This window comes from Natrix helvetica, assembly GCF_964273705.1.
Source record: "Natrix helvetica genome assembly, chromosome: Z".
Classification (NCBI taxonomy): domain Eukaryota; kingdom Metazoa; phylum Chordata; class Lepidosauria; order Squamata; family Natricidae; genus Natrix; species Natrix helvetica.
Window position 1 is genome coordinate 100,800,841 of NC_138554.1, and position 13,777 is coordinate 100,814,617.

A 13,777-nucleotide genomic window follows, 5' to 3' on the forward strand; every position below is an offset into this window, starting at 1 on the left:
AGGCCCCAGACTGGGCATCCCACCGCCACCGCCGACCATACCCATGCCGGCTGCAGAGACCCCGGGCCAGGTGTCCCACCCCAGCTGCTGACCACACCCATGCCGGCAGCCACCGACGCTCTCCATTCTCCTTTCACCGCTAACCACCCCATTTCACTCACGATGGTCCGGCTATAAGGCAGGACATCGCAACTCGAGGGTATCCCCAAGGTCCCAGGAAGTTCTCATAACTGGACCTGGAACCAACGATGGAATAGGGTACCCCTGCAAGCCCCAAGAAGGACAATCATCTCCCCGAAGCTCTCCTCAAACGCGACAGGACACCATCTTGGGCATGCGTAGTAGAAGTTGCCAAAAAGACAATGTTATGAATATATAATATAAATATATTATAAAATGTTTTATTTTGTAAAATATAAAAAAAATATCAAATATACATTGTTATTTGATATCAAGTCTTACTAAGCTAGTTGGAAATAGTTTAAATTGCCAGATCATCACCATTTTAGCCATTGTCGATCCACTGCGGGATAAAGGTCTCTTCTGCATGTTTCCAAGCAATATGGTCTTGAACTTTGTTTTATCAGTTGCCCCACAATACTTGCTGATGTATCGATCCATCTTGCATCCAAAACTTACTATTAGGTATGTTCTCAAACATTCTAGACAACATATTGATGTGAACAAGTATGCTACTGCATGGGTGTCAAAACTTGATCGAGTCACATGCATAGAACTCAAAGCATTGTTAAAGACCTCACACACCCACTTTACAGTCCGTTTCTGTTGCTCCGCTTTGGGAGCAGCTTTTCAAGTATTTCTAGCAGGACTATCAGATTCTGTAAGAGCTTTGTTCTGTATGCCATCTGTCTGGTAAACTCGCAAGATTCATTTTTTTCACCATGTACGTGTATATATCTGAACTACATTGTGTTGTTTCTCTGCGTCATATATGTGGATACATGTATATTGTTTGTTTGTTTGTCATATTTATATAGTGTATATTGGAGGTAGTGATCCTTTGAGAGCTGTATGCAATGAAATTTCATTTTAATGTATACCGATTAATGTACATTTAATAAAGTTATTGTAAGCCTAAATCTACTGTTACCAGAGATTAAGATCCATTTTCAGCTATCATCTATAAGGCTGGTTTAATAAGGGATATCCTATTTAAAACACAAGGCATAAGATGTATGTTATCCAATCCAGTTGGCCCCACAATACTTGTTGATGTCATCGATTCATCTTGGATCCAAAACTTACTGTTAGGTAAGTTCAAACATACTGGATAACATACTGATGTGAACAACTATGCTACTGCATGGGTGTCCAAACTTGATCATGTCACGTGACGTATCACCACGATTTTTGCCTTTGTGGAGCAGGTGGGGGGGGGGTTTACCTGTGCATGATGCATCCAGCCCAGGACCATCAGTTTGGCATCCCTGTTCTATTGTGTCTGCTTATATTCAAAAGTGTCTGGAAGATGTCAGTGTTCTTAAGACTATTGTTATGAGAGCAAATGAGAAACCTTGGATGTCTCAGGAGGTCAGTTGAAGGTGAGAAACACCACTTTCAAATCAGGCAATGTGGCAGCACTTACCATAGCAAGAGCTGATTTGAAATGTACTATAAAAACAGCAAAGTAGGCTCTGTAGTCAGAAAGTGCAGAATTTCTTTCAAGATCCTAGGGATCCTAGAATGTGGCAAGGTATTTGGGTTATTACTGACTATAAACTTCCCTAATATGTAAGGGTAACACAGATTTTCTAAAAAAACTAAATGTTTTTTTTTATGGTTTGAAGCCACAAACAATCCAGCAAGGAAGGCTTTCCCCCTTCCTGATGAACAGGTGCTCAGGTTTGATACAACTGCTGTTTAGAAGGTGCTATGGAAAGTCAACATTCAAAAAGTTCTGTGTCCTGCTAATATCCCTGGGCAGTACTTAAGGAGTGCGTTGTTCAGCTGGCCATTGTTCTCACAAACATGACTGCAAACATTGTACCAGTGCCAAAAAACTCACATGCCTTAATGATTACCATCCAGTTGCACTCGCTTCCTTTATGATGAAGTCTTTATCCCCTACATTTGACTCATTAGTTTGCCTATGAGAACTGCTTTATAGCTAATGCACTTTCCTGTGTGCTTCATCTTAGTTTGGCGCACCTGGAGGAGAATAATCATGTGCAAATGCTGTTTGTTGATTTTACTTTGGCATTCAACACATTCATTCTTCAGCATTTGGTGAACAAACTGGGCCTATTAGGTTTTAGTATTCTTTTATGTGATTGGATATTTGATTTCCTTATTGATAGGCCCAGGTTTGTGCGGGTTGGAAGAAAAGTTTCCAACTCCATCTCCTTGACTACATGTTCCCCACAGCGCTGTCTTCAATGTACTACTGTTCATCTTAATGCCCCACAACTGCTGTGCCAAATCTGCTATGAATCATATTGGATGACACAGCAGTGGTGGGTCTTATCCAGGATGATAATGAAGATGCTTATAGGGAAGATGTGATGGCTCTGGTGGACTGGTGCAATAAAAGTAACCTGGCTCTAAATGTTAATAAAACAAAGAAGATCATTGTAGATTTTAGGAAGAGCCAGCATAGTCATATTCCACTCAGTATCAAGGATACAGCTATAGAGATGGTCAATAGTATTAAGCAACTGGGGGTGCAGATAACTATCAATCTGAATTGGTATCTCCATACGTCATCCTTAATGAAGCGTGCAAACCAGCATCTGCATTTCCTGCATTGGATGAGAAGAGTGCATCTTTCTTCTTGCGTCCTGGCCACGTTTTACAGAGACACGATTGAGAGTGTCTTAACAAACTGCATCACTGTTTGGTTTGGTGGTAGCAGTGCCTCAGATAGAAGGTCCATACAGAGAATAATAAGCACACCCAAGATTATAAGAAACTTGCTTTCTATTATTCAGGATACCATTACTCAGGATACTGCTCATAAGCGTTATGTGCACAGAGCTCAAAGCATTGTTAGAGACCTCACACACCCACTTTACAGTACGTTTCTGTTGCTCCGCTTTGGGAGGAGCCTTTGAAGTATTTTTAGCAGAACTATCAGATTCTCTAAGAGCTTTGTTCTCTATGCCATCCGTCTGGTAAACTCGCAAGATTTGTTTTTCTCACCATGTACATGTATGTATCTGAAATAGATTGCGTTGTTTCTCTGAGACATATATGTGGGTACATGTATATTGTTTGTTTGTTTGTTTGTCATGTTTATATAGTGTATATTGGAAGTGGTGATCCTTTGAGAGCTGTATGCAATGAAATTTCATTTTTTTAAAATTTTTAATAAATTTTATTTTGTTTGTACAAAATTCACATCTTTGCAACACATTACATTTTTTACCTATCTGTTGTGTCTGTTTCATCTATACCAATAAATCTTTTTTAACTATGACTTCATATATTTGTGCATTTACATTATTTCATATAATTTCATTTTAATGTATACTGATTAGTGTACATTTAATAAAGTTATTCTAAGCCTAAATCTACTGTTACTAGAGATTAAGATCCATTTTCAGATATCATCTATAAGGCTGGTTTAATAAGGGATATCCTATTTAAAAAACAAGGCGTAAGATGTATGTTGTCCAATGCAAAACATCTAGTAATCTGTCAACCATATTTTTACTGCATTATTTTTAGATAAATCAATTCAACTATACAGGTAATCATTGATTTACAACAGTTCATTTAGTGACCGAAGTTATAACATCATTGAAAAAAAGGGACTTATGACTTTTTGTCACACAATAATTGCAGCATCTTATGGTCATGTGATCAAAATAAAGACACTTGGCAACTGACTCATATTTTTGATAGTGGCAATGTCCCAGGATCATGTGATTACCTTTGTAATCTTCTGACAAGCAAAATCAATTGGAAAGTCAGATTAATTTAACAACCATGTTACTAACTTAATAACTGCAAGTATTCGCTTAACAACTATCACAAGAAAGGTCCTAAAATGGGACAAAATTCACTTAATAAGTGTCTTGCTTAGCAATAGAAATTTTTGACTCAGTTACCACCTATAATGATTATTTGTTTTTCTTTATTATCAACATTTTCAAATCTTAAAATACAGAAAACAAAACCACTTTTCGTAAAATGCAAATCTTTAACAATAATAAACACTTCTCAAGAAGTAATTCTCAATGTTCATACAATAGTTTTCTGCTATGAAACCTGAATTTTTTCCATTACTGATTTTCAAGTATGCAGAATTAAATGGATAGCATTATTTTGCTTCAATGCGTGAAAAGAAGCACATCATTTTATATGCACAAAATTTACATAGAAAAATAAATATATTGTACTATAGCCACTGAAGAAAGATAGATACAAAGATAGATAGGAACAGAAATGCTCATAAATTACAGTGAAACCCAAATACATTATTGATGATGTTGGGTCTTTGTTGGCATATGACTTTTGCCTTTCTGATCCCTCACCTTCTCTTGTTTCAACTGTAATGAAAAAAATCATAAAATTACTTGAAACATAAGCTGTCCTTGTTTTCTGCAAACTATAGAAAACAACTTTCATCTAGTCCAGGGATGTCAAACTTGCAGCCCACAGGGGTCGTGTGCTGGCCACACCTACCTCCAGTTTAGCGAAGGGGAGAAAGTCACTATACCTCATGTGGTGATGACGTGGCACCACAAGTTTGACACCCCTGATCTAGTCCCATTATTGCTACATTTTCTTATCCTACAAGCATTAGAAATTTCCTTTGCAAGATGCATCTACATCCAAGCACCCATATGAATTGACACAAACTCACAAACTGAAATTTATGAGTTATGCCATTGTTGGAAATCTCATAAGCTGTGATCTAAGGTGGAGGTAGAGAAACATATAAATTAGTTGATACGATTGACTATCATGCATAGAGTTTAAAACTTCTTGTAGCAAGATTTATACAATGTTTAGCCAATAATGTAAATATTGTTGTACAATTGCATTACTGAATAAATAGGCACATGTGCTGCCTCTAAAACTTTTATTGCTTTTGAAAAAAGTCACTGGTCTTCAATATAAATTATACAAACACTCTTCTTTCTTTTTGCATGTCACGATAGTCCTGATATTCCCATCTAAGTACATTTGATTTTCAAATATCACTAGTTTCCCAATGTACTATTTAAAACCATCAACACATTATTATGTGTGGTAAGTGCCATTTGAACAAATTATTTTTAAACAGAAAGAAATGCTTCTGCTTTAAATAATGTATGCTGTGGACTTACCCGTGCCTGATACTGTCTTTCAAAATAAGCCATATCATCTTCTTCAGATCTCCTTAAACTGGAAACTTGCATTGTTGTACTTGTACTTCCTTAAAGACAATAATTTTGTTAGCTTTTAAAATACATTTAAAATCTGTTTAATAAACTATTTAAAAATGTAAAAATCATTACCATCTGTTAATTGGGAGTAGGCCTGCATGGAACTGGATGGACCTTGGAATGCTTTTAAAAATGGATTATCCATGTTGGTTACAGGAGCTTCTAAGAATTGAGCAGAAGGTGCTCCTTAAAAGTAAACAAGCATTAAGAATTAAAATTAAAGTACTATTGCTGATGAATAAAGTCTAGGTTAAATATATGTTCGATTAAGACCACCAAAGAGATTGAACAGCATTTCTATTAGATGATTGTGTAGTATAAAATGAACAAGTTGATAGTGTACATAAAATAGGATAATCAAGATGAATCAACACTCATCAAAAGGGTTAACTATTTTCTGCAGGTCACATTAAAATTAAAAATGTAAATCATACTGCATGTATCATCTTAAACATTCAGTCATTGGTTAAATTGTCAACCAGAAAAGCATGAAAACAGCCGTTAGCAAGGATAACAGCAAACTGCTGTTCATTTCCCTTTGTTTGTTTGCCCTGTCCCAAATATCAATATAAACCTCCAGCTTAAGATAAACTCCACACATCAGACGGAGTCCAATTCACAGAACATTTGAACATAAAGTAAAATGTATTATTTTATAAATATTTATTTTATATTTATTTAAAGTCACCTGGCAGGAAGATAAATGGCAAAAAAAATATAAAATATAATATGTAATATGATGTAACACATTTATTAATCTTCAAAGTACCACATTTCTGGTAGCATTTTGGTCCCAAATGAGTAGCACTGCTACTCATTTGGGAATAACTATGAAATAGATTTTAATAAGACCAATTATTAAGCTATTATTAAAGTAAAAAAACAATCAAATATATTGACAGAAGAAACAATTAAAATGTATCCTAAGATAGCTTTCTTACATTCTGTAATAGGGACTGCAGGACAAAGTCGCTCAGATCCGGAGCGGATGGGCCCCCTCCAGTGGACCAGACGAGCCGTCAACAGTGAGTCTTGTGAGACCATTCTGGGAGGAGTTTGACTCTGTTGCCCCCGAGGATTTGGACAGGTTGCGTGGACGGCTGCGACCTACCACATGTTTAATGGACCCGTGTCCCTCCTGGCTGGTACTGGCAACCTGGGAGGTGACACGAGGCTGGCTTCTGGGCCTGGTGAACGCCTCATTGGGCGAGGGATCCTTACCAACCGCCTTGAAAGAGGCGGTGGTGAGTTCCTTGCTCAAGAGCCTTCACTTGATCCAACGGAGCTAGCTAATTATCGTCCAGTCTCCAACCTTCCCTTTTTAGCGAAGGTTGTTGAGAATGTGGTGGCACAGCAATTTCCGCGACACCTTGACGAATCCGAATATCTAGACCCACGCCAGTCCGGCTTCCGACCCGGGCACAGCACGGAGACAGCCTTGGCCGCGTTGGTTGATGATCTCTGGAGGGCCAGAGATAGAGGTTGTTCCTCTATCCTGGTCCTATTAGACCTCTCAGCGGCTTTTGATACCATCGACCATGGTATCCTATTGCGCCGGCTGGAGGGGATGGGAGTCGGAGGCACCGTTCTGCGGTGGTTCGGCTCCTACCTCTCCGACCGGACGCAATGTGTGTTGACAGGGGGGTAGAGGTCGACCCTGAGGCCACTCACTTGTGGGGTGCCACAGGGGTTGGTCCTCTCGCCTCTCCTGTTCAACGCATATGTGAAGCCACTGGGGGAGATCATCCGTGGTTTTGGGGTTGAATATCATCTGTACGCTGATGATACCCAGCTGTACATTTCAACCCCAAACCACCCCAACGAGGCTGTCGAAGTGATGTCCCGATGTTTGGAAGCCGTCGGGGTCTGGATGGGGGACAACAGACTCAAGCTCAACCCCTCCAAGACTGAGTGGCTGTGGCTACCGGCACCTCGGTTCAGCCAGCTGATTCCATCGCTGGCCATAGGGGGCGAACAATTGTCCCCTGTGGAACGGGCGCGCAATTTGGGCGTCCTCCTAGATGCCCGGCTGTCAATGGACGACCATGTGGCAGCCGTGGCAAGGGGGGCGTTCCACCAGGTTCGCCTGGTGCGCCAATTGCGCCCCCTACTGGACTGGGATGCCCTACGCACGGTCACTCATGCGCTGGTGACGTCTCGCCTGGACTACTGCAATGCTCTCTACATGGGGCTTCCCTTGGGACGCGCCCGGAGACTGCAGCTAGTCCAGAACGCAGCCGCGCGGGCTGTCATGGAGAGTACGAGGTACTCCCATGTAACACCTCTCCTGCGCGAGCTGCACTGGCTGCCTGTGGTTTTTCGGGTGCGTTTCAAGGTCTTGATCACCATCTTTAAAGCGCTCCATGACACAGGACCTAGTTACTTGCGGGATCGCATCCTCCCACACACATCCCTGCGGCCAATTCGCTCTCACAGGGAGGGACTACTCCTGGTGCCGTCCACCAGGCAATGCCAACGGGCGGCGCCAAGGAGTAGGGCCTTCTCTGTGATGGGCCCAACCCTCTGGAATGACCTCCCCCCGACATTAGAACCACCACCGACTTCCGCTCCTTCCGACAAAAATTGAAGACTCACCTGTTCCGATTGGCTGGCCTGGCACAACCATAACTGTTACCTCCTGGCAGACATATTTCTTAACTGGTATTTTAGGGAAATTGTTTTAAATCTAATTTTATGGGATATTTTTAGGGGTTTTAAAACTATATTTATATACTTTACTCAGCTGTACAGTTCTTTTTAACCTTCTTTTTAACCTCCTCCATATCTATCTTCCTATTTAACAATTTTAACTGTTCAATTATTTGTTATTTATATGATGTATTTCTTGTATGGACTATACATGGACTATACACCGCCCCGAGTCCCTTTCGGGAGAAGGGGCGGTCTATAAGTGCTCAGTAAATAAATAAATAATAAATAAAGGACAATAGTTTTTTCTGTGTCAGAATTTCTTTGAAATGTATTGATAAGTTACAGATAAAGCTCAGTTTAGAGCCATTCCAGCAGAAGGAGAGTCCAACAAATCCAATGACAGAAACAGAAGATAACTCAGGATAGTTAGGATAGCTTCCTCATATTGCACAATGAAAAAAGAGGTTATTCATATTATTATCAAAGTTAGATAATAAATCAGAAGGCAAGTCATGATAGTAAAAAGGAATTGCTGTTTATTTCCCAGGCTGGCATATCCTACCAAAATGCTTAATCTTTCCTCTCTGCTGTCCTAAACTACTGTTTCCACACAATAAATCACACTAACTGGCTTACCCAATTGATGATTTGATAATTTCATCCTCCTTGCCCTTACCTTCCCTCATCCTGAACTCAAATATGAAACTTCATCCAACAAGAAAGTGCTTGCATGGGGGAAACAATCAGCATGAGGGAAAGGAATACCTATTGTTGCTTATTTTCTATGTCATGTCTCCTGTGCTCTGAGCCAAAGTCCATTAAATCATGGTTTTATTGTTTTAGAACTCAAAAGTTTACTTAAAATACATTTAATTATATTTAATTTAAAAATAAACATACAATAATGGATGATAACATTACCTTCAGGACAGCTATTTAAGACAGCAATTTAAAAATGTAAATCTGAAAGCTTCTCCATAGTGGTGGAGGTAGCATCCAAACTGGGTTGACCTTCATCCACTGATTGCGATGAGTGAGCCTGACAGTTGATGAAAAACCATGCCCCTGTCGCTAGGCAAAGCCCAGTTCCGACTCAGTCCCTCAATGAGGATAGATGTATCATCGCTTAGATCCAATCTGAGAGGAATTTACTGTCTTTATAAATATTGGATTTGTGAGTTATTCCTATTGAATTGTCCTTGGATTGTGAATTGACTTTGGATTGTGTCTGGCAGCGACCCTGACTGGCTGAAGTTCCTTGCAGGGGCAGCGTGCAGTCTTAGCCTGTAAGGCCTATCAGGGCATAAAGGCTTCGAAAGATGAGGGAGGCTTGAACTGTTTGAGATTAATCCCAGAAACTCCCGTAGCTTGACGATCAGTGCCTGATTCCACCACGATTACCTCTCACCACCTGCCTTGCCCTATTACAATCCCTCACCGTTTGGAATAGCCTTCGTACTGGCAGTGCTCCATCGTTCCTTCTTCAGTTGAGTGGTGAACCACAGCAGCTTAACTGAAATACAACATGGGCGTTTTTTCTCAGCTGCTGCAGAGCGACCCATGCTCTTAGAGTGGTGATCGGAGAGTTGATAAGGAGCAGCGTTCTAGTCAAGCCACTGTTTTCTTATAAGGAGCTTAGCCATTGCAAAAAGATGTGCCATTTTTCTTATTCGCACTCTCTCTCCTTTTAAAATGGCAGCCGCCATTTCTTCTGAAACACTAAGTGTCACAGCGGAGCCCTCTGGAGCGCCTCATAGCCCCCAATTGGTTGAAGGGCATTTGGCTACTCAATCACCTCCCAGGCCTTCAACCTCTATCACCTCAGGGCAAGCTAAAACATGCAAGAAAAATCCAAAAGCCTCAGTGAAGGTTAGCAGATCTAAAAAGCCCTCCAAGCCTGCTTCTCGATACAAAAAGGAAAAGGAAAAGGCTTTGGAGCGCATTTATAAGAAAGCTGCCTCTAAGAGAGCCTCATCCTCACATGCTTCTAAACAAATTGAGCATTCCCACATGCAATTGGCCTTACAACCTTCTGGGGACAGACAGGGTAGGAAGGCTTCCCTTAACCCTCTCTTTCCAATTGACGTTTCTGGCATCTGGGGGCCAAAACAGGAAATTCATCCTCCTGTGCCTGCTGGCGATACCATCCGCCCCACATAGCGTGCAGAGGATGGACGCTATTCCGTCCACCTCAACTGGAATTCGTCATGACCAGCAAATCCTCTCTACATGTCCAATTTTCAAGAAATCATTGCCACCACCATATCACAAGGCATTGCAGCGGGGTTGCAACAGAGGGATGCTTCAAACCAAAAGCAACCACCCCAGAAGCAATCATCTGACCGCCCCACAGTACCTCTAGAGCCCACGTTAACAGCAGACTCTTCGGCTCCAGATGAGGAGGCATCAGACCAATCTTCGGTTTCAGAGGAAGGGGAGATCAAAGAGGCACAGATGTCTGAGGATGAGGGCAGGGAACCCGACCAAAATACTTTCTCTGGGCTCTTCCCTCCAACCCTATTCCAGTCCTTGCTGTACAAGGCCAAGATGGTGGCAAATTTTGGCGCACAGCCAGCGACAACTGCCCCTTACCCTACTTCTGTGTCTTCTGACACCCTGTTCTCTGAACAGGCCCCTCCATCTGAAACGATACCAACACCTAAAATATTTGTAGACGTGGTACAACGTCAGTGGTCGGCTCCTACTTCCGGTCCAAATCCATAGGCCTCAGATAAAAAAAATTTCAATGTAGCCAATGATCTGGCCCAATTCTTGTTGGTTCCAACAATCGACGCCCCAGTGGTTGCCCTCTACACCTCATCGAATATGCCGGGAGCCCCATAAGATGTCCTTAAACCAGAGGACAAAAAGGCAGACCTCGCATTGCAACGTGGTCACCAGGCAGCAGCGTGGGCGGTTCATGCCTCAACCACCGCTTTCTTCTTCATCCGTTCCTGTCTCCTCTGGCTTCAGGACCTGCAACAAAGCATTCCTATCACAGACATACACGCCCATCAAAGACATCACCAATTGGTGGTGGCTGTCCAGTTTACGTCTGACGCTACGCTTACATCTGCCAGATTCGCATCCAGGGCCATGGCATCTTCTGTGGCGTCCCACAGACTGTTGTGGCTTCGCCAGTGGCAGGCGGATGTGTGCCACAAATGGTGATTGGCTTCTGCCCCATTCAAGGGCAATTCTCTTTTTGGGAACGCCTTGGATCTATTTCTCATCGAGAACAAGGAGAAGAGAAAGAACCTCCCTACGGCACCCAAGAAAGGGTTCTCCTGCTCCGCTCCCTACCCCAGATGCCCTTCCTTTCGGGGTCAGGATGGGGGGTCGTCCTTTCGGAACCAGGATTATGGTTCATCTTTTCGGGGGCAAACTATGGCACCCAGGGGTATAGGCAACAGGGGGGATACTCCTCCAGACAGAGGGGCCAGTCAGACCATTACCAGAGAGGAAAATCAGCCAAATGTCCCTTTCGCGGAGGCGTGGGACGTTTCTACCGCCGATCCTAACTTGCCGGCCACCAGTTATCCCATCGGAGGTAGATTGGCCTTTTTCGCTGATCAATGGGATAGGACCATCTCCGATGCCTGGGTTAGATCTACTATTAGAATAGGTCTTGCTCTTGAGTTTATCTCCAACTCCCCTAGGCTCTTCAGGACCTATCCATTATCAAACAATCCGGCTCGACATCGTATCATGCAAGAGGCGATTCAACATCTCTTGGATATACAGGCCGTAAAACTGGTGCCGGAAGACCAACGCGGCCAAGGATTCTATTCCATACTTTTTGTTATCCCCAAAGCCTCCATGGGCTGGAGAGCCATCCTTGATCTTAAGAAATTAAACAAGTTCATTTGTTATAAATGTTTTAAGATGCATTCATTGCAAACCATTTAAGGTATTACACACGGTGATGTCTTAACTTCAATAGATTTGACGGAGGCATACCTCCATATTCCCAACTTGCCCCAGCATACGTAGTTCCTATGCTTTTCCTACCTGGGTCATCACTTCCAAAACATGGCATTGCCCTTTGGGCTTTCCTCGGCACTTCGAGTATTTACCAATTTACGGCTTTGATCTCTGCGCTGCAAGAGGTGCCTATCAGATTACAGGCCTATTTAGATGACATACTCATACAATCTTCGTCCCATAGTCAGGCTTGAAGGGACCTTATGACCACAACACAGGTCCTCCAGGACTATGGCTTTTCAGTTAACACACCTAAGAGTCATCTCCATCCGACCACCAGGTTACTGCACCTCGGTGCTTTAACTGATACCGTTGATTGTAGAGTCTTCTTGTCACTAGAGCGGCAGGAATCTCTCAGGTCCCTAGCAAGCCAAGCTGCCAGGGAACGCAGGGGCTCTTTGGCCACGCTCACGAAATTGCTGGGCACCATGGTGTCAGCCGTTTGGATAGTTCCTTGGGCACGGCTACATTCCAGGGAACTCCAATTTTTTCTCTTGCTGTTTCAGAGGAAACTCTTAAGCTGTTCCCTGGCCAAGGTACGCATCCCAGCAGAGGTTTCCCATTCCCTCCTGTGGTGGATGTCCCAGGCCCTCACCAGGGGCCGCAGTTCAAGGACCAGGACACACTGACTGTCACCACGGATGCCAGCCTGTTTGGCTGGGGATCTCACCTCCAGGAACAAATGGCGCAGGGGCAATGGGATCAGGTGGACTGGACTCACAGTATAAACTGGCTGGAACTACGAGCGGTCCACCTGACTCTCCGCCATTTCAAGTACACAATGGCGGGCAAACACGTCCTTGTCGGACAGACAATATGCCAGCCAAGGCACACATAAACCGTCAGGGAGGGACCAGGTCACGTTCCCTGATGGGCGAAGCCATGAAATTGGGTCTTTGGGCCGAGAAACAATTACAGTCTCTCAGTGCGGAGCATATTTCGGGGGTGGAGAATGTGCAGGCCGACTGGCTCAGTCGAGAGGTTGTGGACAGTGCTGAATGGTGCCTGCACCCATCAATCTTCCAGTACATTGTGGACCAATTCGGCATGCCGGTGATCGATCTTTTCGCCATCCCCCACAACACACAGCTCCGGCAGTTTTACTCTCTGTTCCCAACACTGCGGTTGGAAGGGGTGGATGCACTTCAATGCAACTGGCCTCCAGGCCTCCTTTATGCTTTCCCCCCGCTTCCACTCTTACCTCGAGTCATCCAGAAGATCATTGGAGAGAGGGCAGAGGTAGTCCTGGTCACCCCTCACTGGCCACGCGGGCATTGGTTTGCGGCCCTGCGGACTCCCTCGGTGGACAGGCTCTCGAGACCGGATCTCCCTCAGCCAGGGGTCACTGGAACATCTTGACCCTCAGTGGTTCCAGTTGACCGCCTGGCGCTTGAGCAGAGCGTCCTGAAGGAGGACAATTATTCATCCAGGGTCATTCAGACAATCCAAGCCACTCGGCGCCCATCCACCGAGCATCTCTACGATTCCACCTGGCAGTCGTTCTGTTCCTCGTGTTCTGGTAAGGCTTTAGATCCCACCAGGGCCATATCCCTCATGTTCTGAAATTTCTACAGGATGGTTTGGACAAGGGTTTGGCCACAAATACAATCCGAAGGCAATTGGCGGCTATTTCCTCCGTATTGACTTGTTGGGGTTCCCCTCTGCTATCCCAACGGTGCGGCGTTTCCTTAAGAGAGCTTCCAATCTAAAACCACCAGTGATGCACAGATATCCCTCCTGCGATTTGC

The 13,777-nt window shown here is 43.5% G+C and overlaps 1 protein-coding gene across 2 annotated transcripts in view; it reads right to left on the reverse strand.

The window, feature by feature from the left end:
• Positions 1-3,372: 3,372 nt before the first annotated feature.
• The window catches only part of FAM221A (family with sequence similarity 221 member A), a 44,454-nt gene continuing 34,049 nt past the window's right edge, over positions 3,373-13,777 (reverse strand). For both annotated transcript variants that reach the window (XM_081933419.1, XM_081933418.1), the window contains exons 6-8: positions 5,466-5,579; positions 5,295-5,383; positions 3,373-4,511 (exon numbers count right to left, since the gene is read on the reverse strand). In XM_081933419.1, coding sequence (XP_081789545.1) covers positions 4,440-4,511; positions 5,295-5,383; positions 5,466-5,579 — 275 coding nt within the window. In that variant the 3' untranslated portion in view covers positions 3,373-4,439. The remainder of the gene's footprint in view (positions 4,512-5,294; positions 5,384-5,465; positions 5,580-13,777) is intronic.